Source organism: Onychomys torridus, chromosome 4 (assembly GCF_903995425.1).
Source record: "Onychomys torridus chromosome 4, mOncTor1.1, whole genome shotgun sequence".
NCBI classification, from domain to species: domain Eukaryota; kingdom Metazoa; phylum Chordata; class Mammalia; order Rodentia; family Cricetidae; genus Onychomys; species Onychomys torridus.
In genome coordinates, this window is record NC_050446.1 from 95,589,925 (window position 1) to 95,613,303 (window position 23,379).

Sequence of the window (23,379 nt, forward strand, 5' to 3'; positions counted from 1 at the left end):
CAAGGGATCTGACACCCTCTTGGTCTTCTGTGGGCACCAGGCATGCACATGGTACACATACATATATGCAGGCAAAACACCCATACAAACAAAGTAAGTCTAAAAATATTTTTAAATCCTAACTCTTTAGTCAGCACGCAGTTAACTGGGAGCAGCCAGGTCTCCAGTCTTTCCTAATTATTCAGGTTCAATCCTCCAAATGCTTTTCCATTTCTCTGTACTTAGCCAGCCATCTCAAAATCGCTGTTAATAGTTAGATTACCACCAAATTCTTCAAAATCATGTCATATTTTATCCTTTTAAGTTCACTGGAACTTTCCACATTTCAGTTCTCCCATGTTACGCCCATTATTTATCAACTCGTTTCTCCGTCACCAGGTTGTCGTCACAGGCTACCCCAGTGCTGTCAGCAGATCAGTGAGACACCCCAAGGCAAAGGGAACTAACTACACCAGCTGTCAGAGCACCTGTGCAGCATGTGTGGACTGTTTCCAAGAAAGTCACAAGATCCATTACCTCCAAGCAACACTCAAAACTCTTTATAGTTGGGGGCAGATAGGGTCTCCCCGGGTGGCCCCAAAGGGCTTGTCATTCAGTATGTAAATAAAGATGACCTTCGACATACATCATTCCTCCTGTCACCGCCCCCAAGCTAGACAGACATGAGTCACCATGTTCACCCTGAAAAACTTCTCCAGTGGGTACTGAAGTTTACTTTTCAGGTTTGAAAATTTCATAAATGATAGAAACAATAGTTCATTCAAGAAGAAAAAAATCACCCCCAAGAATGGGAGAGTGTTAGTGAGTCAGGACAGTTTCAGAACTGAAACTCAAAGCCCTGATCTTTTTTTTAATTAATTAATTAATTTTTCTATTATCAGCTTGATACAGTATAAATTCTTATCCTAATATGAAATGATTGATTGAGGCTTGCTCAGTAATTGAGTAAAACCAAAACTTATTATAAGCCACAGTCATCCTAGGGTTCCCCCTGCTATGTAGCCTCCCTGGTTCTGTGGGTTGCAGTCTGATTGTTCTTTGAAAAGCCCTGATCTTTAAAGATTCAACACAAGGAAGGTCTCCCCTAAGTGGACTATGTTGTAAAGCAGCTAACGTCTTCACATGTGATTAAAAGAACTGCTCACGTCTTACAACTGACGGAAAGCCATCTAACTAAAAACATAAGGTAGAGTATAGCAGGGCATGCCTATTATCCCAGCACTCAGGAGCTTAGGTATGAGGATTGCCCTAAGTTCAAGGCTAGCCTGGGCTACAGAGTAAGTACTGGGCCAGCCAAGGCTAAAATAATATGACTCTGTGTTAAAAAGAAAAACAACCGAAATTTCTATACTGTGATGCTGTGCATTAATAATCTATGAGTTAAACCCAAAAAAAAAAAAAAAAAAGCCAGCCTGGTCTACACAGCGAGTTCCAAGACAACCAGGGCTGTTACACAGAGAAACCCTGTCTCGAAAAATAAAAACAAACACAAAACCAAAAAGATCTATGAGTTGGTTTGTAACATAACACCAGGTGGGATGACATTCCATCAAGCAAGCCAACAAAGGTTGCAGCTACATCTTAAAAACAGACCCAGTGTCTCTGGTCATTAGTAACCTATGAATGTACCTGCCGAAGCTTTTTACACCATCAGCTGCCAGGAGTCTGTCAACGCAGCTGGAGCTTTCAAATACCGCCTTGTCAGAGATCTCCTCCACAGACAGTTGTGTGGAGAGGCTGCCACACTGCCAGCAGTGACCAGCGACGGACTGTAAGTGACTCAGACTGGCGCCCTCTCTCTACTCTCCCTACTCTCTCCCATCTACCCCCTCTTTTCAGTCCCAATCTCCCTTTCCTTGAACAACTTGAGTGTTTTTTCATCCCTTAGCGCATATATATATATACACTTTTTTTTTTTAATCACTAAAACTATTAGGGCTGAGGTGTAACTCAGTCAAGGCAAAGCCACCTCATTCCCAGCACCACATAAACTCTTCTTGATGCATACAAACAGTGTCAGAACATGGAAGTGGAGACAGGGGGATCAAAAGTCCAGTGTCAGCCTCAGCTACACAGGAGTCCAAGACCAGCCTAGGCTATAAGAGATCTTGTTTTTATAAACGACAAAAGGTCTACAAGCCAGGTGGACAGAGCTGTAACTGAAGTCAACAGCTCAACTGCTTTGGGGTTACAGAGACCCTGTCACAAAAGACAAACAGAAGGAAACACAACAGAAGAGGCAAAGAAAAAAAATGTCTAAAGGTAAACAATAAGTGTCCTAATTTTGGTAAGAAATCTGACAAACTTAGTTTGGGCCAGCCTGGAACACACAGTGAGCTCCAGGACTGCCAGAGCTATAGAGCAAGACCCTGTCTCAAAAAGAAAAGAAAACGAAACAGAAAAATCGAGATCCAGGACAGGACTCAATTGTTTATTTCATGGTGTGTTTTGCAGTACTAGACACTGAACCTTCACGCTTTAGATACACTGTCATTAGGCTCCATCCCCAGCCCCAACTCATCCACTTTATACCTTTTATTCTGTGTGTTTGCTTGTTTATTTTTGAATTAATGTCTCACATAGCCCAGGATAGCTCATTTACTCGCTGGCTTGATTAAAATTTAACATTACATTTCATTTGTTTGTGCATATATTGGGGGAGGGGGTGCCTTGAATGTGCCATGGCACATATATGGAGGGCAAGAACAACTTACAGGAGGAAACTGGTTGTCGCCTGTTATCATGTGGGTCCCCAGAATGGAACTCAGATCACCAGGCTTGGATGTAGGCACCTTTACCCACTAAACCATCTTACCAGCCCACTATTTATTTAATTTTTGAGACAGAATCTCAGGAAGCCCAGGCTAGCCTCAAACTGCCTCTGCAGCCAAGTATGACCTTGGCCTTCTGATCTTCCTGTCTCCACCTCCTAGGTGCTGGGATTACAGATGTAGCCACCACACCAAAGTGAACCCAGAGCTTCATGTTGGGCAGGCTCTACCAATAAGCTACATTCCCACCCTTCATTCTGTCTTTTGAAACTGAAGAATCATTAACTTTTCATATTCCTCTTTTTGTTAATCCTCATAAGTTTTAGCAACTAAACAACTGTATTCCATGTTACTGTTTGTTTTGCAAAATAGGGACCAAACTAAGGTCTTAGAAAATCAAGGCAAGCTCCTACCAATGACCTACACCTCCAACTCATCCATAAGCTATATTTTATGGGGTTTTTTGTTTTTTTGTTTTGTTTTGTTTTGTTTTTTGAGACAGGGTTTCTCTGTGTAGCTTTGGAGCTTGTCCTAGAACTTGCTCTGTAGACCAGGCTGGTCTCAAACTCACAGAGCTCCGCCGGCCTCTGCCTTCTGAGTGCTAGGATTAAAGGTGTGTGCCACCACCACCCAGCATAAGCTATATTTTAAACATATAATAGTTCTTCTGTTTCTTTGGCATCCGAACCTATTATTCTTCATGTTCTAATTTGTAAAGAAAGTGTTTATTTTTAATTCCCGTCCCCAGTCATGGATGCAGACTCCAGCCGCTCTGAGGATGGCGGGCCATGTCACTGTTTCTTTTGAGTTGCATACTGGATTCTTAGTCTCAGACTTTTTCTCTGTCCTTTTTAATAATGTACTTATTTTTATTTTATGTACATTGATGTTTTGCCTGCATGTCTGTCTGTCTGAGGGTATCAGATCTTGGGAGTTACAGACAGTTGTGAGCTGCCATGTGGGTGTTGGGAATTGAACCCTGGTCCTCTGGGAGAGCAGTACTCTCAACCGCTGAGTCATCTCTCCAGGCCCCCATAGGCTTTTTCATACATGGTCTATGACATAAACAAATCAGGCCTATCCTTAAGTACAATTCCTAAATCTTGAGAGTGTGTGTGTGTGTGTGTGTATGAGTGTTGTACCTCATATATGTCTGTGGACCATGTGTGGGGTCTGGTGTCTGCAGAGGCCAGCAAAGGGAATTGGATCCCCTAAAACTAGAGTTACAGGGGTTTGTAGGTGTGGGAAACCAAATTCTGGACCTCTGGAAGAGCAGTAAGCATCCTTAACCATTGAGCCATCTCTCCAGCTCTAACTTTTATTTTCTTAAGCTTTCAGAAATACAATTTTCCAATCATTATTTTCATTGCTTTTTTTCTGTTAATAAATTGCTGCATAGACGTGTGACAAAAATATGCAGGCAAAACACTCATACACCTAAAACTGTTTTTAAGACAACTAGATTGTCTTTCTTTTCTTGTCCTTCCCTCCCCACCCCTCCAGTGCCGGATACTGAATTCAAGGCTCACCACCAAGCTCCATCCCAACCTAAAGGATAATTACCTCCTAGGAAGAAAGGAGGAACCCCCTCTCAGGATGCCTCCCTGCTGCAGGGGGCACTACCGTACTTCTCAACCAAAGGAGGAGGGAGCCAGGGAAGAGGAAAGAGGAAGGAAGGAGGAGAAGGGACCGCCTGGGGAGGGAAAGAGGCAGTCAAAGGAGGGAAGGGAGATGAGGAGTTAAGGGAAAAGGGGAGGAGGGAGTGGAAGAGAACGGGATGAGTTAGGAGAGGAAGGAAGGGGGGTGGAGGGACGGGCAGGGAAGAGAGAAACAATAATTTTCCAGCATTTCAATAATCCAGACTAATATTAGTAAAGTAAGTTTTAATAAGGCAGTGTCTATGGCAAAAAATAGAATTAACTGCATAAGCTGTTATAGTACTCAGAAGAATAGTATCCAAGAAGAATACTATTGCCATAACAACTAATATTTCAGTATCTTGGAATAATCTTTTGCATACAACTATAAAAAGTAATTAAAAGGTATTCCTGGCAGGCAGGGTGGCAGCCAGCCATGGAGACAGGAAAATAGAACATTCGAAGGCATGGTACTATAAACCTTGTCAAAAGCCCATGACTAGGGAGATCGCAGCCACAGCTGGGGGCCTGTTATGTTAGCTGCCAAGCTGTCGATAGGTGTATGTTGCTCTCAACTGTGGTCAGAAAAGCTACTTTTTGCAATGGGCAACGGTTTCAGCAGAGTCTCCTGTCCAGTATAAGTCACAGGTAGAAGGGCGCATGAGTGTTCAGCTGGACTGAATCATCTCCATCAACCTCCCCAATCATCCAAGGCTTTGCAGAAGGACAGACGGAAGGAATGTAAAAGCTAGGGGATGAGGGGAGAGCTGTGAAATGCTGACCTCTGGACGCAGCGTGGCCGTTACACACATCAACTTGTGGCTCCTGTGGTTATCTGCACTGGACCTATGCAAGATCCAGCCAATCAAAATCCCAACACAAATGGGGAAGAGACTATATTAGCAGTTGATGGCTGCTGAGGAGGGCTCTCCTTTGTGGATATAGCCACAGGTAGGTTACACATGTTCCATTGGATGGCCTCACAACTATGCACATATGGGTAACACTGATTGGACTGGGGGAAGGGAGGTTAGTAACATACCAATAAAATAAAGACATTAAGTTGGGAGAGTAATGGGGCCAGGAGCACCAGGAGACGTTTGGAGGAAGGTAATAGTGGATGGATAAAATCAAAATACATTGTATAAATCTATGAAATTTCCAAACAATAAATTTAAAATAAATAAATTTAAATTTTAAAATAAAATTGTTAAATGTCAGGAAAAAGAAAATGTGAGGCTAGTCTGGACTGTGAAAATGAAATCTTGAACCAAAAAAGACAAAGGTAGGTAGGTAGGTAGGTAAGTAGGTAGGTAGGTAGACAGACAGAGACAGAGACAGACAGATAAGATAGATAGAAAAAGAAAGGAGGCCAGGTGGTGGTGGCACATGCCTTTAATCCCAGCACTCGGGAGGGAGGCAGAGGCAGGTGGATTTCTATGAGTTCAAGGCCAGCCTGGTCTACAGAGTGAGATCCAGGACAGGCTTCAAAACTGCACAGAGAAACCCTGTCTTGGAGAAAAAAAAAAAAAAAGAAAGAAAGAAAGAAAGGAAGGAAGGAAGGAAGGAAGAAAGGAAGGAAGGAAGGAAGGAAGGAAGGAAGGAAGGAAGAAAGGAAGGAATTATTGTACTTGTGGAACCACACAAGCACGTTAGCTATGGAAGTAAAGCTCACTGGTGGCATCTGTGTAGCTCACATGAGGCTAACCATGGAGCCTCAAGGGCAGAACCTAAGTAGAAAGGAAGAAACTGGCACAATTCCTAATTGCACATATTGACTACTCCTGAATTACAGTGCTGATAAATCTCAGATGCTCTCTTGTCATACAAATAATTACAACTATGAAAGGAAACTACAACCACCAATCTCAAAATTTCCCAAGTATTACCCACTCAGACTGACATTAACACAGTGTGCAAGCTCCGCCGCCTTCCCTTCCACACGGGAACCTGGCTGGATAGCTCAAATGAAGCTGCCATCACTCACCACTAGAACTTTCACAGAAACTTTGGGAGGCGCAGGCAGGGGCCTTCACAAGCTGCTGGGACGCTCCCTCTGATCCCAGCTGCTTGGCATCAGCCACTTTCACATCTACGGTCACTGAGCTCTCTTTTTCTTGAAGCTGGGGCTGCTGCATCTCCTGGTCGGGTCTGGGAGGTTCGTCTCTCCCAGAAGGCAAAGGAGGCTGTGGAGAGTCTTCCTCTACGGAGTCCTTTCCTATGCTCTCTGCGTTCACATCTCGGTCACACTCTTCCTTCTTTTCCTCCAGAGTATTTACTGTGTTTTCAGCGCAAGGACCCATCTCTGGAGCCACATCCTCCCAGGACTGGGAGTCTGAGCATTTGTCCACTCCCTCCAAAGGTTCACAGGGAACATCAACTCTTGGCGAGGGCTCCTTCACGTCAACGATAACAACGCTGGAATCCTCGGAAGTGGCTTCTTCCCAGGTTTCTGGCTCCTTATGCTCTAACTCCTGGTCAAGTACTGGCAGCTTCTGGGGGGAGTCAACACTAATCACACTTGTTTCAACTTCCATAGCTTCTGGGCATTCCTCTTTGGGGGGTTCCTTCTGAAGACACAATGCCTGGGACTGAGTTTCAGTCAGAGAAAGATGCAGTGGGATACTTTCCATTGTTTCTTCCTTGGGCTCCTCTCTGTGCCTTCCACAGGGAGTCTCGGGGACTTCTTCTACCTCAGATCCCAAAGACCCCTCCTCTGCGTGCTGTTCTTTAATTTCCATAGCTTCCTCCTGATCCAAGACACTAGAAAGTGCCTCTGACCGAGTAGCTGGAGACGGAACCGCCTGACTTCCGGAATCACAAGTGAGATCAATGCAAACATCTTCAGCAACAGTTTCTTCTCTGCCTTTACTCTCGGTGGCTACAACACCAAGGTCACCAAGGTCACCTCTGTTCTCTGTGTTACCCTCTTTTGTCTTGTCACCGTTCTGATTCATTTCTACTCGGTCATCTCGTGCTGGATTCATCGGGATAGTATCACTTTCAGCAGGAAGTTTAGAATTGGTAACTGGAGACAATGGTTCAGTATCCTCAATCTGTGTGTTTTCTCCATCTCCCTCAATCCTGGGAGAACCCAGGCTCTCCTCCATCTTTGAGGACTGACTATACTCACTTGTAGAAAGCATCAGTTTGCAAGACTCCCCTGTCAAGGAGAGCCCAAGGTCGGCAGTGAGATTCTTTGGTTCACTCTCTGAAGTCTTAGAACACTCAACCATCAAGGATGAGCTCTGCAGATTGCCACCTTTCTTCCCATCATCTGACTGTTCTTCCAGACTTGGTGAGGGGATGAAAATGTCCTAAGGAAAGATAAAAACGTCAAGCTATCAGTTGCACATATCATTTTTCTTTTATATCTAACTTTGGATTCACCTACATTTCTAAAGCAATTAGTCAAAAAGTAAAGAACTCTAGCTAGGCTGTAATTTCAGAACTCCAAACCTCACAATCTATCTTTCAACTACATGAGTCACTCTGTTCAGTGTCTTTCTTATAAAAATCTCTGGAAAAAAAAATAAGCATAATCCAAAACAAAAACCTAAAAGTACAAGCTTATTAAACACAAGAATATTTAAACTTAACTTCACCATCAAGCTACCAAAATCATGTCATATCTACTAGACCCCTGATATGTTTACAGAACCGCCTCCAATCTCACAAAGTAGGGCTATGTATTCATTCCACTTTACACACCACTATGTATGTTCATAAGGCAGCTATTAAAATGCAAATACAAGAGCATTTGTCAGCAGAGAAATGTGATTAAAACCACAATGAAATGCCACTATATGCCACAAAAATGGCTATGGTTCTAAACTCACAAAACCAAGCACCAACAACTATAAATCCTCAGGCACTGCTGGCAAGGAAGGAAAACAGTAGACACAGGGGTACAGCACCCCCAAAGGTTAAACATACACTTACACATGACTCCAAATGGCTAGTATGGGCCGCTGCCTTCTGACTAGCTCAGTTGGTGAAGTGCTTACCCAATATATACAAAGTTGGCCCACGCCTTTAATCCCAGCACTCCAGCGGCAGAGGCAGGAGAATCTCTGTGAGTTCTGAGGTCTACATACAAAGTGCCAGGACAGCTAGGACTACATAGAGAAGCCTTGTCTCTAAGAAACCCAACAACAACAAAAAATTCAAAACCTATACAAGCCCTAGGCACCGTGGAAATGTCAGTAATCCGAGCTTGGGAGACAGAGGAGATCAGACTGCTGTAATTCTAGGTCAGCTTGATCTACATAGTGAGTTTCAGGCCATCCAGGGCTACAAAGAGGGATCCTATCTTAATATGCACATGCACGTATTGGGCTGAGGCATGCATCTCTAATCTCAGCACTTGGAAGGAAAAGACAAATGGATCTCTATGGGTTCAAGGCCAGGCTAGTCTACATAGTGAGATCCAGGCCAGCCAAGACCACACAGTAAGAATTTGTCTCAAAAAAATACAAATAAATAACTAAGGTATGTGTGTGCGCACATGCATTCGTACACAGCCTTCTTCCTAACACAAACACCATTATTTGGAGGTCAGAGGACAAGTTCTGAGAATCAATTCTCTCTTTCCATTGCTGCTCCACTGTTCTAGTGACCAAACTCAGGCTCTCTGGCTTCTGTAGCAAATACCTACCAACCACCAAGCTATCCTGATGCCCCAATTTCTGTTTTTCTTTTTTTTTTTTCTTTGAAGGGGTCAGGGTAGGGTAAGGGTTAAAATAGGAACTCAGTGTAGCCCAGGCTGTCCTTGAATGCCTGCTCTTCCTGTTTCTACCACCCATGTGCTATAATGATAGGCATGGGCCTCCATGCTTTGCTTTAAATCAACTCATTTATTTATTTGGTCGGTGGTTGGTTGGTTGGTTGGTTTTTCGAGACAGGGTTTCTCTGTGTAGCTTTGGAACTTATCCTGGAACTCGCTCTGTAGACCAGGCTGGTCTTCAACTCACAGAGATCCGCCTGCCTCTGTTTCTGCCTGCATGCACTGCCACCGCCACCACCACCGCCACCGCCACCACCACCGCCGCCGCCACCACCACCACCCGGCTCAATATCCATCTTAGTTATTTCTGAAACTCTGATAAGCAATGATACAAGCATTTTCTTTGACATGCATAATTCTCAAGAAAAAGAAAAAAGAACTACACACACACACACACACACACATTCTGGAAGAGTGGCAATCCATTTGGTAAACAAGTGAAAGGTAATTACGAGGCCAAATAAGAGAAAGCCAAGAAGTTACCAGGGTAATACAAACACACCACGCCCACCCCCACCGCCCCAAAGGACTTACTTAGGACTTGGTTGGCAGTGGTATCAGATAATTCTAAAAGTGAAGGTAAGGTGCTGCTAGAGCAGGAGGAGGGCTGCCTGGAAGTCTATTTCAGAAGCAGTTCAACTCCCATACCCTCTTTCCCTGCCCCGCCTCGACCCAAGAAAAAAAACACAATGCCCTGGACTGGAGGACAGGAGGCACAGGTATGAGAGTCCCATCCTGAAGACAGACTGAGTGGAACCTATCCCTGTGTCTCATTGCCTTTGCTCCAAACCTTTCTCCTCCGAAGGACTTCTGGACAATGACAACCAGCCCTGACCCAGAAAGCAGGGGATTGGACTTCTCTGGGGAATATGACCAAGCCAAGATGACCAGGATTCTAACACTAGGGCACTCCTGACGAAATGCCCCAGCAGATCACACTCAGTGAGGACCACAACAGGAAGCCCAGCTATCACCTCACAACTACTAACCCAGAGATCTGCTTCCTCACTCTTAAATCAGCAAATAGGGAAAAGCTCTTATTTAAAAGACAGCAAGGGCCAGAGCTGGAGAGATGGCTCAGCAGTTAAGAGCACTGACTGCTCTTCCAGAGGTCCTGAGTTCAGTTCCCAGCAACCACATGGTGGCTCACAACTGTCTGTAACTCCAGTTTCAAGGGATTTGACACCTTCATACAGATATACATGTAGTCAAAACAACAATGCAAATAAATCAAGAATGAATGAATGAATGAATGAATGAATGAATGAATAAGATGGCAATGGACAGCAAGATGGTTCATTAGGCATGGTGGCCTGAATAGAATGGCAGCCCCCAGAGAGTCCACATTTAAATGCATAGTTGCCAAGGAGTGGCACTATTTGAAAGGGTTAGAAGGTTTAGGAGGTGTGGCCTTGGAGGAAGTGTGTTACCTGGAATTTCAGGTTTTGATGAGCTTTTTTTTTTTTTTTGGTTTTTCGAGACAAGGTTTCTCTGTAACTTTGGTGCCTGTCCTGGACTAGCTCTATAGACCAGGCTGGCCTCGAACTCACAGAGATCCTCCCGCCTCTGACTCCCAAGTACTGGGATTGCAGGCGTGTGCCACCACCTCCCGGCTTAATGAGGTTTTAAAAGCCCATGCCAAGCCCGATCTCCCCCGCCTCCCCACCCTCTTCCTGCAGATCAGGATGCAGCACTCAGCTACTGCTCCAGTGCCTGCCTGCATGCTGCCATGCTCCCCATCATGGTGATAAGGAACTACACCCCTGAAACTGTAAACCAGCCCCCAATGAAATGCTTTCTCTAATAATAATCGCCATTGTCATAGTGTCACTTCACAGTAACAGAACCATGACAAGAAAGAAGGTACAGGCACTTGCTTGTCAAGTCTGCTGACTGAGTCTGGTTCCCAGACCCACAAGACAGAACCAATACATTCAAATTGTCCACTGACCTCCACACATGTACTAAGCCATACACGTGAGCACGTGAGCATGTGCTTACACACACACACTCACTCACTCACTCACTCACTCAAATGAATTACATGTAAAAGACACCAAAACCAAGTTGGGGACATAGCTCAGTTGGAAGAGTTCATGTCTAGCACGCACAAAGGTCTGGATTCCAGCCTTAGTATTATTAATACTACTACTCAACAAGATGGGCGTTGATGGCACATGCTTTTATACCCAGCACTCGGGAGGCAGAGGCATGTGGGTATCTGAGTTTGAGGCCAGCCTGGCCTACATAGTAAGTTCCAGGACAGCCAGAGCTACATATTGAGACTCTGTCTCAAAACAACAAACAAAGGAAAAAAACCACTCCACAAAACTGTGTGACAGAGCACTGCCTACAATCCCACCACTCAGAAAGTAGAGGCAGGAGGATCAGAAGTTCCATATCATCCTCAGTTACATAGTGAGTAGCTTGTGATACCACGTGACCCTACCTCAAAAGGGGGGGGGAGGGGCGGACCAGAATTGATCTTTGGTATAACCTATTGGTAAAGCACAGGCCTATGGTATGGTTCCCCAACAAAAACAAGCACAGCATGGCGACACATGCCTGTAACCCAAAAGCGAGGAGACCAGGGTTGGAGGACAAGTCCAAGGCTAGCCTGAGTTACAAAGCAAGACTCTGTCTGAGTGGCAGAGTCGCCATGTGCACAGCATACTTGAGACTGTGGGTTGAGCCCCTCAGCACCACTTAAATAAGTACGTGATTAAAGCCTACTTAGAATAGTGACTCTCTGGGAAAGAGAAAACTTTCGAAATAATCACTAAAGAGAAATACACACATGAAACAAGAAAAATTATTCAGAGGAAAAAAAGACTTCAAGAATTAAAAACAAAAGCAGAGAAATTAGCAGCTCTGAGGATTAAAACAGATGACGCCCAGCAATTGCACCCACAGTTTACATAAGAGAAAGAAACATCCTCACACAAGTCTGTGCATCAACCTTCATGGCAGCATGATTCACAGAGACAAAAGGAGGAACAGCCCCAGTACTCATCAACTGAACTAAAGAGTAAATGCCTTATATACACAACAGTATCAGTCACAATAAAATGGACTGAAATTCTGCTCCATGCAGTAACATGGATGAACCCTGAAATCACACTGTCATAGTTAGCGTCAGCTGTCAACTTGACACAACCCAGAGACATCTGGGGGTGGGAAGTACAGACACTGGGACACGAGAAAATCCTGCAGGATTACAACAAACAAACAAAAAACAGGCCACAGGGCCCAAAGCAAGATCAGACTTGAAGGACCAGAAACACAAAATCAAGAGTGCAATTCCTTTAGAGTTGGCAAGGATCACCAACCAGCTATAATTCCATAGCCTACAAAATATAAAATAAATAAGAAGGTAGAAAAAAGGCTCTAAGAAAATGTCCCCAACCAGCATGAGTAACTAGACCAGTGGTTCTCAACCTGTAGGTCATGGCCCCTTTGGGGGTCAAACCACCCTTTCACAGGGGTCCCATATCATATATTTACATTATGAGTCATAACAATAACAAAATCACTATTTATTTGTTTGTTTGTTTGTTTGTTTATGGTTTTTTTGAGACAGGATTTCTTTGTGTAGCCTTGGCTGCCCTGGAACTCACTCTGTAGACCAGGCTGGTCTTGAACTCAGAGATCCAACTGCGTCTGCGTCCCGAGTGCTGAGATTAAAGGCATGCACTACCACCCCAGCACAAAATTACAATTATTAAGTAGCAAAAAAATAATTTTATGGTTGAGGGGGGTCACCACAACATGAGGTGACAAGTTGTCACCACTGAACTTGACCAAACAAACCAGCAAGCACAGGTGGGGTGCAGATAAGCTGTAGAAATGATGCCCAAAGTCCATCTCTGACCTCCTCACAAACATACAATGATATGCATGCCACGCATACATGCACACAAAACAAAATAATTTTTGTTTGTTTTACCAAACACAGTTTTTCTGTGTAGCTCTGGCTGTACTGGAACTCGCTCTGTAGACCAGGCTGGCCTTGAACTCACAGAGATCTACCTGACTCTGCTTCCTGAGTGATGGTATTAAAGATGTGTGCCACAACCGGATGGCTCAGCCATTAAAGGGTAGACTTACAACCAAAAAAGAGAATATATTTTTTAAAGATTGGTCTGGATATGTAGCTCAGAGCCAAAGCACTTGCCTAGACTCTGAATGTGGTGGTTTAAATGGATATGGTCCCCATGGACTCGTGTGTTTGAATGCTTGGCCCACAGGGAATGGCACTAATAGCAGGTGCGGCCTTGATGGAGTAGATGTGGTCTTGTTGGAAAAAGTGTGTCACTCATAAAACCATGTCCAGTGTCAGAGTCTCCTGCTACCTGCAGATCAAGATATAGAACTCCCAGCTCCTTCAGCACCACGTTTGCTGTACATGTCCCGCCATGATAATGGACTGACTAAACCTCTGAAACTGTAAGCCACCCCATTAAATGTTTTCCATGGTCATGGTGTTTCTTCACAGCAATAGAAACCCTAAGACACCATGTATCCTCAGGTTCAAATCCCTGGACCACAAAGTAAAGAGGAAAAGCTCTCTGAGTTCAAGGCCAGCCTGGTCTACAAAGCGAGTTCCAGGACAGCCAGGGATGTTACACAGAGAAACCCTGTCTCGAAAACAAACCAAAGAATCGAAAAAACAAACAAACAGAAAGTGAGAGGAAGCAAAGGCATCAGAAGGAAACTCTCCCTACAACACTCACGTGAGAGAACTCGGGCTGGGACGGGATGGGAAGTGAGCCTGGAGTGAAGACAGGCGTGCTCTGAGACACCGGTGTCGACACTTGCGGGGACACAGCAGGGTGAGATGGGAGGAGGGGCTTTTCTATCTCCAATGCTTCGTCATCCTGAAGCTTCTGGAAAGTCTCCCCTCCTTCTTCAGGCATCACTGACATATCCATGGGCTCATCTGATTCCACACGGGAAAAATGAATTAAGAAATTATCACTCACCAGTATTACTCAAGCTCCAATACTAACAGCAATTGTTACAGAAATTTCCATTCCTAAACACAGTGTCCTAATTTGCAAAAAACTAACACGATAGGTTGTGTCCCACTACCTACACGAGTGCACATGCATGCGTGTGCACTTATATGGAGTTCCGAGGACGACTTCAGGAGTTGGTTCCTTCCTCTATGGGCTCCAGGGACAACACTCAGATTGGCAGGCTTTCCAGTCAAGCATTTTTAATCACCTCACCAGACTACATCTATTTTTAGATATAGATTAAAATGGTGTTTCATCTGAGGATACCTACCCCACTCATAAGAAATGAAAATTACATTGTCTCCTCCAAACCCTTCCAAATTATCATAGCTCATTCTCACATTTTCTTTAGGAATAGCCAGATTAATTTTTTCATGTGTTTGTATATGTGGTATGCTTGTGTATGAATGTCTACATGTGTGTGGGTATAAGTATGTGTGCACATGTTGGGGGGTGTCTGTGGAGGCCCAAGTTGATGTCAAGAATCTTGACTCCTCCTAGTGTTGCTAAGCAGCGTTGCTCCATGGATCCCATCTCTACCTGCTGAAGTTAGATTAACCAGTAGGCCACTATGCTCTCCTAGCGTTTACGTGAGTTCTAAGGATCCCACCAACTCCAGCAAGCACTCTGACTGGTGAGCCACCTCCCCCGGCACTTAATGACACCCAATTTAACCATTACATATTCCGCCCCAGGCCTGGAAAGGCAATGAATTTGTCCATCACTCCTTATCTAATGTAGGAACTTATTATAGCTGCAGTAAGTACAGCTAAGTGCAGAGACTCACACCAGAACTCAACACAGAGCTACCAACGCCAATCGACACTGATCCCACCTGAAACCGCTCAGGGAAACACACAGAGAGAACGTATAACACTGTTTCTGGGGCTGGGGAGCTGATTCAGAGGTTAAGAGCACAGGCTACTGTTCTTCCAAAGGACTTAGGTTTGACCCTCAGCACCCACACGGCAGCTCACAGCCATCTGTAACTCCAGTTCCAGGGGATCCAACACCCTATCCTGGCATACAAGTGGTACACAAACATACATGCAAGTAAAACACCCATACACATAAAATAAAATCTAAAAACACTGTTTCTGCATAATAATCTACCTACCGTAAGGCTACCCGGCCTAGCTAGCTGTTTAAGTCATCAGGCTTTTGACCTGTAACCTACAACTTGATCCTAACCACACCAGTCATAAAGTACTTACTCTATTTAGTTTTCCCCAGTTTATATTCTTGCTACCTACTGCCTACAATCCAAATTCAGTGCCCACCCTGGCTGCTTGCTTGGCCTCACCCTCACATGCCAGTCTGATGAGATTTTAGGGTCCAGTGATACAAACTTGAATAATCTAAGACAGATGACAAAACAGATCTAAAGAACATTAGAAAAGTCACAAACACTGATGCACACATTAAGCAAATGTGTTAAATACAGCAGATGCAATGTTACACAGAAACGAAAAAAGAAAACTGAATCAGATATATAATGATATAAATTGCATAAAAATACTTTTTCATATGTACAGAAAAAGCTCTGAAAAACACATCAAATACTAACTATAATTAAACTGGATTGTGGTCCCTCAAATGGCTTTTTTTATTTCCTTCACATTACTCTCCTATCACTTTTCCAAATTTTCTACAGTAGTTACTGATTATAAACATGAAGGAAAAGCATTTTTCATACAATCCTTTTTATATGTTCACATTACAGACAGAAGACATTAAGAAATTAACTTAATCTGAATAGGGTTTCTGTAGAATGAAATCTCACCATTTTACCTAAAGATGTCACCAATTACAAACTGCTAGAATGCTATTGGTCTCCCATTCCCTCCAGCTGAGCAGACAGACAAGCAGGGAAGGAACTGAGGCCAAGCCTGCCCGTGTGGTCCTTCTTAATACTCACAGGACTCAGCAGCACAGACAGCAGGCAGTCACCGGAGAACACACAGCAGGTAAAAACAAAAGCTTTAGAGGCAAGTGCCTGCGTTCAGGTCCTAACCACATCACTAGTTATGAAATCTGGGATCCATTTTCTCATGTGCAACATGGGGATAAATAAAAGTAACTACTACTTAAGATTTCTGTGTGGATTCTCTGGGGGGTAAAAAAACCAGAAATGTCTGAACAAATGGAAAGCAGCTATGATGACACCTGGCATAAACTAAGTGTTTAATAAGAATGTGAGCTATTATAGCCTTATCGGTGTGGATAAAAAGAGCGCCAAGTATGTGTTACAGAGCTCAAATTTGGGGGGCGGGGGCTCTACCTGAAGGGCAGCCTGGGCCACACAGCAAGACCTCTGTCTCAAATACAAAACAGAACAGGAGGAAAAGAAGAAACTAGTAGAATTTTTCAGACATTTAGAAGTGGGCTGGGGATCTATCTCTGTGGGTAGAGTGCTGACCTACCACGCTCAAAGCCCAAGATCAGACCCCCAACACCACCTAAATCAAGGCATAGTGGCACACATCTATAATTCTAACACTCAGGAGGTAAAAATTCAAACTTCAAGGGCATTCTCAGCTGCAGAGGGAATTTGAGGAGAGCATGGGATACATGAGACCATCTCTGGGGGTGGGGGATACTAAGTCCTCAAAGGAGAAAGTAAATTAACACTGTCACCACCTCCTTCAAGCCAGCCTTTGATTATTTTAATAAAAGCAAAAATAAAGGGCCCAAGAAACAACTGTTGGTTTTCTCTCACTAGAAACATATCAGCATGTTACTGGAAGGTACTCAGTAATTAATAACCAATCCAGTACTTCCCCATACTTACTTACTTGGGTTCAATTTTAAAAACAAAAAAATTCTTAACCAGAGCATTTTTGTCAAAATTAAAATAGTGGAAAAATCATAGAAGGACTTATGCTTTTAAAAGGCAAAGAGCTGAGAGTGGTTTATCCTAGGCCATGGCCCAGAATGAGGGAGGAGTCTCAGGAGCAGAGATGCAAAGCACAAAGCAGCCAGCATTTGGTGAGGCAGGAGAGCGCTGCCCCCTCCCTCCCCTGGGCTGGAATGAACAGACACATCACTCACCTCTGCTCCCTCCTTGCTCTGTGGGACTGCTAGGAACGATAAAAGGGGTAGGTCGGACGGCATCAGGGGAAGGAGCGACGAGACCTGAGGAATTCCTTTATGTAAAGAGAGAATCACAGGTTATTGGACTGCAGCCAAGGGACTGACATCTGCTTTGACTTAACAAAATACTCAACTCACACACTTAACAGCATATATACTCAATAGCATTTCTCCTGAACAGTACCGGAGACTCAGACATTCTCAAACACTGAGTTTTTTCAAGAGTAAGGGAAAAGGGAATGAATAGACACAGGGACATCATGATTAAGAAACAGGACAACCAAAAGCTGAAAACTAACTCACAGATCTGAGACATCAAAATTTTTACTTCATTTTTACATAATATGAAGAATGTGCACATTTTTATTTAAGAACAAAAACAAGCACAAAAACAAAAAGCAAACCTTTGCCCTAACTACTACTGAGTGTGACGACCTGCTCTCTCTGCTATACTGGCAAGTCACAGAAATGCTAGGAAATGGAGGAGCAAATGCTTGCCTCTGATGTACCACATTCCTACATGACAAGGAATTGCATTTCCTAGCGAACCTTTAGCTACCACCATAAAACCTCCAATGGGAGATTACATATATGACTTCAAACGGTTCACTAAGATCTCACCCCAAAATTCCTAAGACCTGGAATCTAGCATTTTAGTTTTGAAAGGAATTCTGGTCTGAGAGGAAGCTGGCTCTCAGGCCATTTCAGGCTTACTTACGTGGAAAGACTGTCCTGAACAAGGGGCCTCTGACCAGACAGCTGCAGGAGCTGCAGGGTGGTAGCGGGTGTAGGAACTGGAGAACACCCACCTTCCTCCCTTGAAGGAGTAGAACAACCATCAGAAGCTAGTGGGGGAGAAAAGTTAGAGTTGTATTTACTTCTCAGACTGACATCACTGAGTGGGGGACCCACTGAGTGCTGCAAAAACAGCAATACCCAGTCCATTACACTTCAGGGGCACAAATCCTTTGGGGTGGTAGCACAACTCAATGGGACGTCACCAGAATGCAAATCGTGAGTCAACAGTAACCCCACCCCACACATTTCAGGGTTTTTTAAATAACGAATTGGTTAAAAGAGCTCTTTGGTCCTTTCCACCCTAATCTGAGCTTAGAGACGATAATGGTTAGAAACACACTTCTGGGCATGTATCAAGTGCTTAGCAGATATTCTATCACAGCAATGAGAAAAATAATCCCGGAAATTGGGACCAAGCATTGGGACCAGGCCTGTCGTGGACCTGACTTGTGGATTCCAGGCCTTTGGAGGTGGTTTAGATGAGAAATGTAGAAGAATTTGCAGATGTGGAACACAGTAAGCTGAACTCAGTGGCCATTCTAGGTGAGCGTCTAAAAGACCAAAATGCAGCAAAAAGTGAAGGCGAGAAGCCTAGCTCTCAAACCTGTGGAGGGGAACAAGGACTCTCTGGGAACTGAGCCACTGTGATGTATTCTAGAGCTCAACAATGAGCCACTGTGATGTATTCTAGAGCTCAACGATGAGCCACTGTGATGTATTCTAGAGCTCAACGATGAGCCACTGTGATGTATTCTAGAGCTCAACGATGAGCCACTGTGATATATTCTAGAGCTCAACGATGAGCCACTGTGATGTATTCTAGAGCTCAACAATGAGCCACTGTGATGTATTCTAGAGCTCAACAATGAGCCACTGTGATGTATTCTAGAACTCAACGATGAGCCACTGTGATGTATTCTAGAGCTCAACGATGAGCCACTGTGATGTATTCTAGAACTCAACGATGAGCCACTGTGATGTATTCTAGAGCTCAACGATGAGCCACTGTGATATATTCTAGAGCTCAACGATGAGCCACTGTGATGTATTCTAGAGCTCAACGATGAGCCACTGTGATATATTCTAGAGCTCAACGATGAGCCACTGTGATGTATTCTAGAGCTCAACAATGAGCCACTGTGATGTATTCTAGAACTCAACGATGAGCCACTGTGATATATTCTAGAACTCAACGATGAGCCACTGTGATATATTCTAGAACTCAACGATGAGCCACTGTGATGTATTCTAGAGCTCAACAATGAGCCACTGTGATGTATTCTAGAGCTCAACAATGAGCCACTGTGATATATTCTAGAGCTCAACAATGAGCCACTGTGATATATTCTAGAGCTCAACGATGAGCCACTGTGATGTATTCTAGAACTCAACAATGAGCCACTGTGATGTATTCTAGAGCTCAACGATGAGCCACTGTGATATATTCTAGAGCTCAACAATGAACCACTGTGATATATTCTAGAGCTCAACGATGAGCCACTGTGATATATTCTAGAGCTCAACTATGAGTCACCCGTGATATATTCTAGAACTCAACAATGAGTCACCAGTGATATATTATGTCAAAGATCTGGCTGCATTATAACCATGTCCTAAGAACTTGAGGCTGAATTCATAAGTAATGGAATAGCTGGGCAGTGGTGGCGCACACCTTTACTCTCAGCACTTGAGAGGCAGAGGCAGGTGGATCTCTGTAAATTCAAGGCCAGCCTGGGCTACATAGCAAGTTCCAGGACAGCCAGGGCTACAAAGTTAAGAATCGGTCTCTAGGGAAGTGAAAAAAAGTAATAGACTAATTTGCTTGACAGAAGAAATTGCATGTCAGGAAAGCACTCTGCTCACTGTGTCCATCCATATCAACAGTAAGAGAACAAAGATACGAAAAATGTGTATGAATTTCAAGTTGTGGACATAGTACGGGAAATTATCTGGAACTGTTAAGTCATGCCGTTAGACAGAAACCTCTTCATGCATTTCAGTGGGACAAAAGCAGGGAAGACCCCATGGACTCATCTGAAAGGAGAAGAGCCTCAACAGACAATGCCACCACGTGAGTTTGCCTAGGGAAGTGTTTCTCCAAGGACACCCTCAAAGACAGAGGCCACGGCAACTGTGAACCAAGAAGGACACGCTGTATCTCAAGCCAGCAGAACTGGGAGTATCATCCATATGGTACTGGTTTTATAGACATGAAAGATGTACAATCAAGAGGGTCACTGAATCTGGCACCCAAGTTTCAGAAAGCTGCTGAGTCCAGGGAGGCGTGGAGGGGTTAGACTCCCTTGGAGAGCAACAAGGCTCTCCAAAACCATGCAGGAGACAGGGAAGGTGAAGCCTATGTTGCAATAGAGAATCCAGGAATGTGAAGAGAAGCCAAAACCATAGGACATCTACCAAAGAAAGCTCCAGTGGAGCTAACCCAGAGAGAGGTCACCTCCACTGAAGGCCTCAGAGCGGGAGAAGCATCCAAGGCTGTTAGAGCCCAGATGACTACAAAAAACCCAATCACATGGGTTTGTGTTTGCCCTGTGGGGTCTCAGTCTTGCTTTGCCCCATCCCTCCTTTTTTGGACTGGGAATACTGACATTATATATGTGAAGTATATAACCTATTTATTGGCTTTACAGGGCTTGTGGTTAAGAAACACAGTCTCAGAAATACTTTAGATTTTCAAACAATATTGGGGTTGTTATGGACTAGGGACTTTTCAAACAACTAAATGCAGTTGCAGTATGAGATGGAAATGAGACTTTAGGGGATGGGGTAAAATGTTATGATCTAAAGTGATATGTTGGTGTCAAGCTGACAAAGGGTGGAGCTGTCATGATTAATTTTGTCAACTAGGCTGCATTTAGAATCACCATGGAAACATACCTCTGAGTGTGTCTATGAGGGTATTTCCAGAAAGGCTTAGCAGAGGAGAAAGCACCCTCCCTGAATGTAGGCAGCCCGAATTCCAACCTCATGGGCTAGGATCCCAGGCTGACTAAAAGGAAAGGGAGCTGATGTCAGCTCTGCTTCCTGAGCATGGACACTGGGACCGGTTTCTCTCTGCCCTACAGCCATGGCCTCCCTAACATGGTGACTAGAACTCTCAACCTGTGAGACAAAAAAAAAAAAAAAAAAGCAAAAACCCCTTTTGTTGTTTTTAAAAAGTTACTCATTTATTTATTATATTTATGTGTACGTGTGTATGCCTACAGGAGTTTATATCACTACATGCCTGTAGGAACCCATAAAGGCCAGAAGAAAGCATCATATCCCTGGAACTAGGGTTACAGTTATTGTGAGGACCACGTGGGTGCTGGGAACTGAACCTCTGGAAGAGCAGTCTTAACCACTGAGCCATCTCTCCAGCCCCCAAACCTTCCTTTCAGCTGTTTTTGTCAGGTTTTTTGGTCACAGAATGATAAAAATAACTACTATAGAGAGGAAAAGCCGGAATCCTTATACCTCTGCTTGGCTGCTCTTCTTTCTTGGGAGGCTTCTACAATAAAACAGCAAGCGGGCCTTTTATTCCAAGGTCTACCTAAGGTGAAGTAAAGCTCATGCCATGGTGCAGATGGGAGAAGTCAAAACAATGCGCATGACACCTGATGGTATGAATGCAGCAATTTTCATCATTAGAACTCGAGCCTCCTCCAAGGAGACAGAAAATACTAAGCACTAATTGTAAAGTATATGAGCAGCCACAGTGACTTACTCTCTATTGGCCCTTTCTCCTTAGGTGGAGGGTACCTACGCAGACAGACTGGACCTCAACTGTATTATCCCTAAGTGTAAGGGAGTGCCTTAAATAGACCCTGAGAGCTTTAGGGTACTGCTGATGTCTCACACACCAAGCACAACACGGAATGCAAAGGGGCACAGCCTTCCTTCTTCCCTCCCTACTTTTCACTGAAGCATTCCTGCCCTGAGACTGTGGAATGGGGGAGAAGGCTCACAGGAGTGTGAGACAATTAACATCCTACGCTAAGCTTTGCTTTCTTCTACACCTTGATCTGCCTTTTGTGTCAGCTCATAAATAGATAAGGAAACTGCTACCCAAGTAAGTAAGATAAACGTCACAGTAAATGTGACAGAAGAAATGCCAACTCTGCCCATAAAACCAATTTTTCCTAGATTCGCTATGATTTTCAAACCCTCAGTTTCTAAAAGAGTAAATTTACATAAAATGTTGACTAGTAAATGTTCTCTCCTCACTGACTAGCTAGGAATATATTTTCCTTCCATATCATACCTACAAAAGTGCTTCCTGACTGAAACAGCAGCCTCAGAACTAAAGATTCAGGACAGTGAGAGGAGGCGCTGAAGGAACAGTCCCCAGCCTACCTGTTTTGCCACTCTGCTCAAACAAGTCTTCCTGAGTTGACGAGACCTCGGGCTCGGAGGACGGCTGATCCTGCAGCACCCCTCCCAGAGCCTCTTGGGCGGGCACCTGTTCCTTCGTTTCCACAGCTGCCACAGAAGCTTGAGGACTGGAAGGCAGATCTTCTGACCTACGAGATCCATGCCACCAAGGATAAAGATTGCTAAGTTCCAGTGTTTCCCTCTTCCAACAAAAAGCTTCAACCTAACGACCCCAGCAATTCTAACAGCTCTAATTGCCCTGACCTTCTAAAAGTGAGATGCAACTTGCAAATTCCTCAGGCGGTTCAACGCCTGTCTCCATCATCCCACAGCCTCTTTTCAGATTTGTGTCTGTTCCAACACTCTGACAAGTAACTGAGTATTGCTACAATCATCTTTATACAGAATTGATGTGGCTTTTCTCTTCACTGGTACCACAAATATATTTATCTACTGCCTACCGACCTTTTCCAGGACTTCTTTACACATACTGCCCAACCAGGTAAACTCACGGTTTTTGGCCCTTTCCCAGAGACTTTTACTTATTCCACTGTACCCAAGGAAAAATGGAAAAGCAAGACTAACAGGAAAACCAGGATTACATACCTGGGCTACACAGTAACTCTGAAGAAAGCCTGGACTACAGAGTAAGACCTTGTTTAAATAATAATAAAATAAAAACTGAAATGAGAACTTTCTAAAGAAAAGCCTTAGTTGAGCATGGTGGGATACACACCTACAATCCTTCCATTAAAAAAGTTGAGGCAGAAGGATTCTTTAAGTTCAAGGCTAGCCTGGGGCACATAGCAAAACACTCAATAAAAAACAAAAAGCCTAAAAAGCCATGACAATCACCTTTGCTGAGGACCCCATGCCCAACTTTCTATTGAAGGAATAAGAAAAGG

The 23,379-nt window shown here is 44.0% G+C and overlaps 1 protein-coding gene across 5 annotated transcripts in view; it reads right to left on the reverse strand.

Annotated features, from left to right (window-relative positions):
- Positions 1 to 23,379, reverse strand: part of Tp53bp1 (tumor protein p53 binding protein 1) — a 91,408-nt gene that overhangs the window by 32,745 nt on the left and 35,284 nt on the right. For all 5 annotated transcript variants that reach the window (XM_036183486.1, XM_036183487.1, XM_036183488.1 and 2 more), the window contains 5 exons: positions 22,457 to 22,623; positions 18,024 to 18,150; positions 17,264 to 17,358; positions 13,928 to 14,133; positions 6,396 to 7,725 (listed from right to left, as the gene is read on the reverse strand). In XM_036183486.1, the coding sequence (XP_036039379.1) occupies positions 6,396 to 7,725; positions 13,928 to 14,133; positions 17,264 to 17,358; positions 18,024 to 18,150; positions 22,457 to 22,623 (1,925 nt within the window). The remainder of the gene's footprint in view (positions 1 to 6,395; positions 7,726 to 13,927; positions 14,134 to 17,263; positions 17,359 to 18,023; positions 18,151 to 22,456; positions 22,624 to 23,379) is intronic.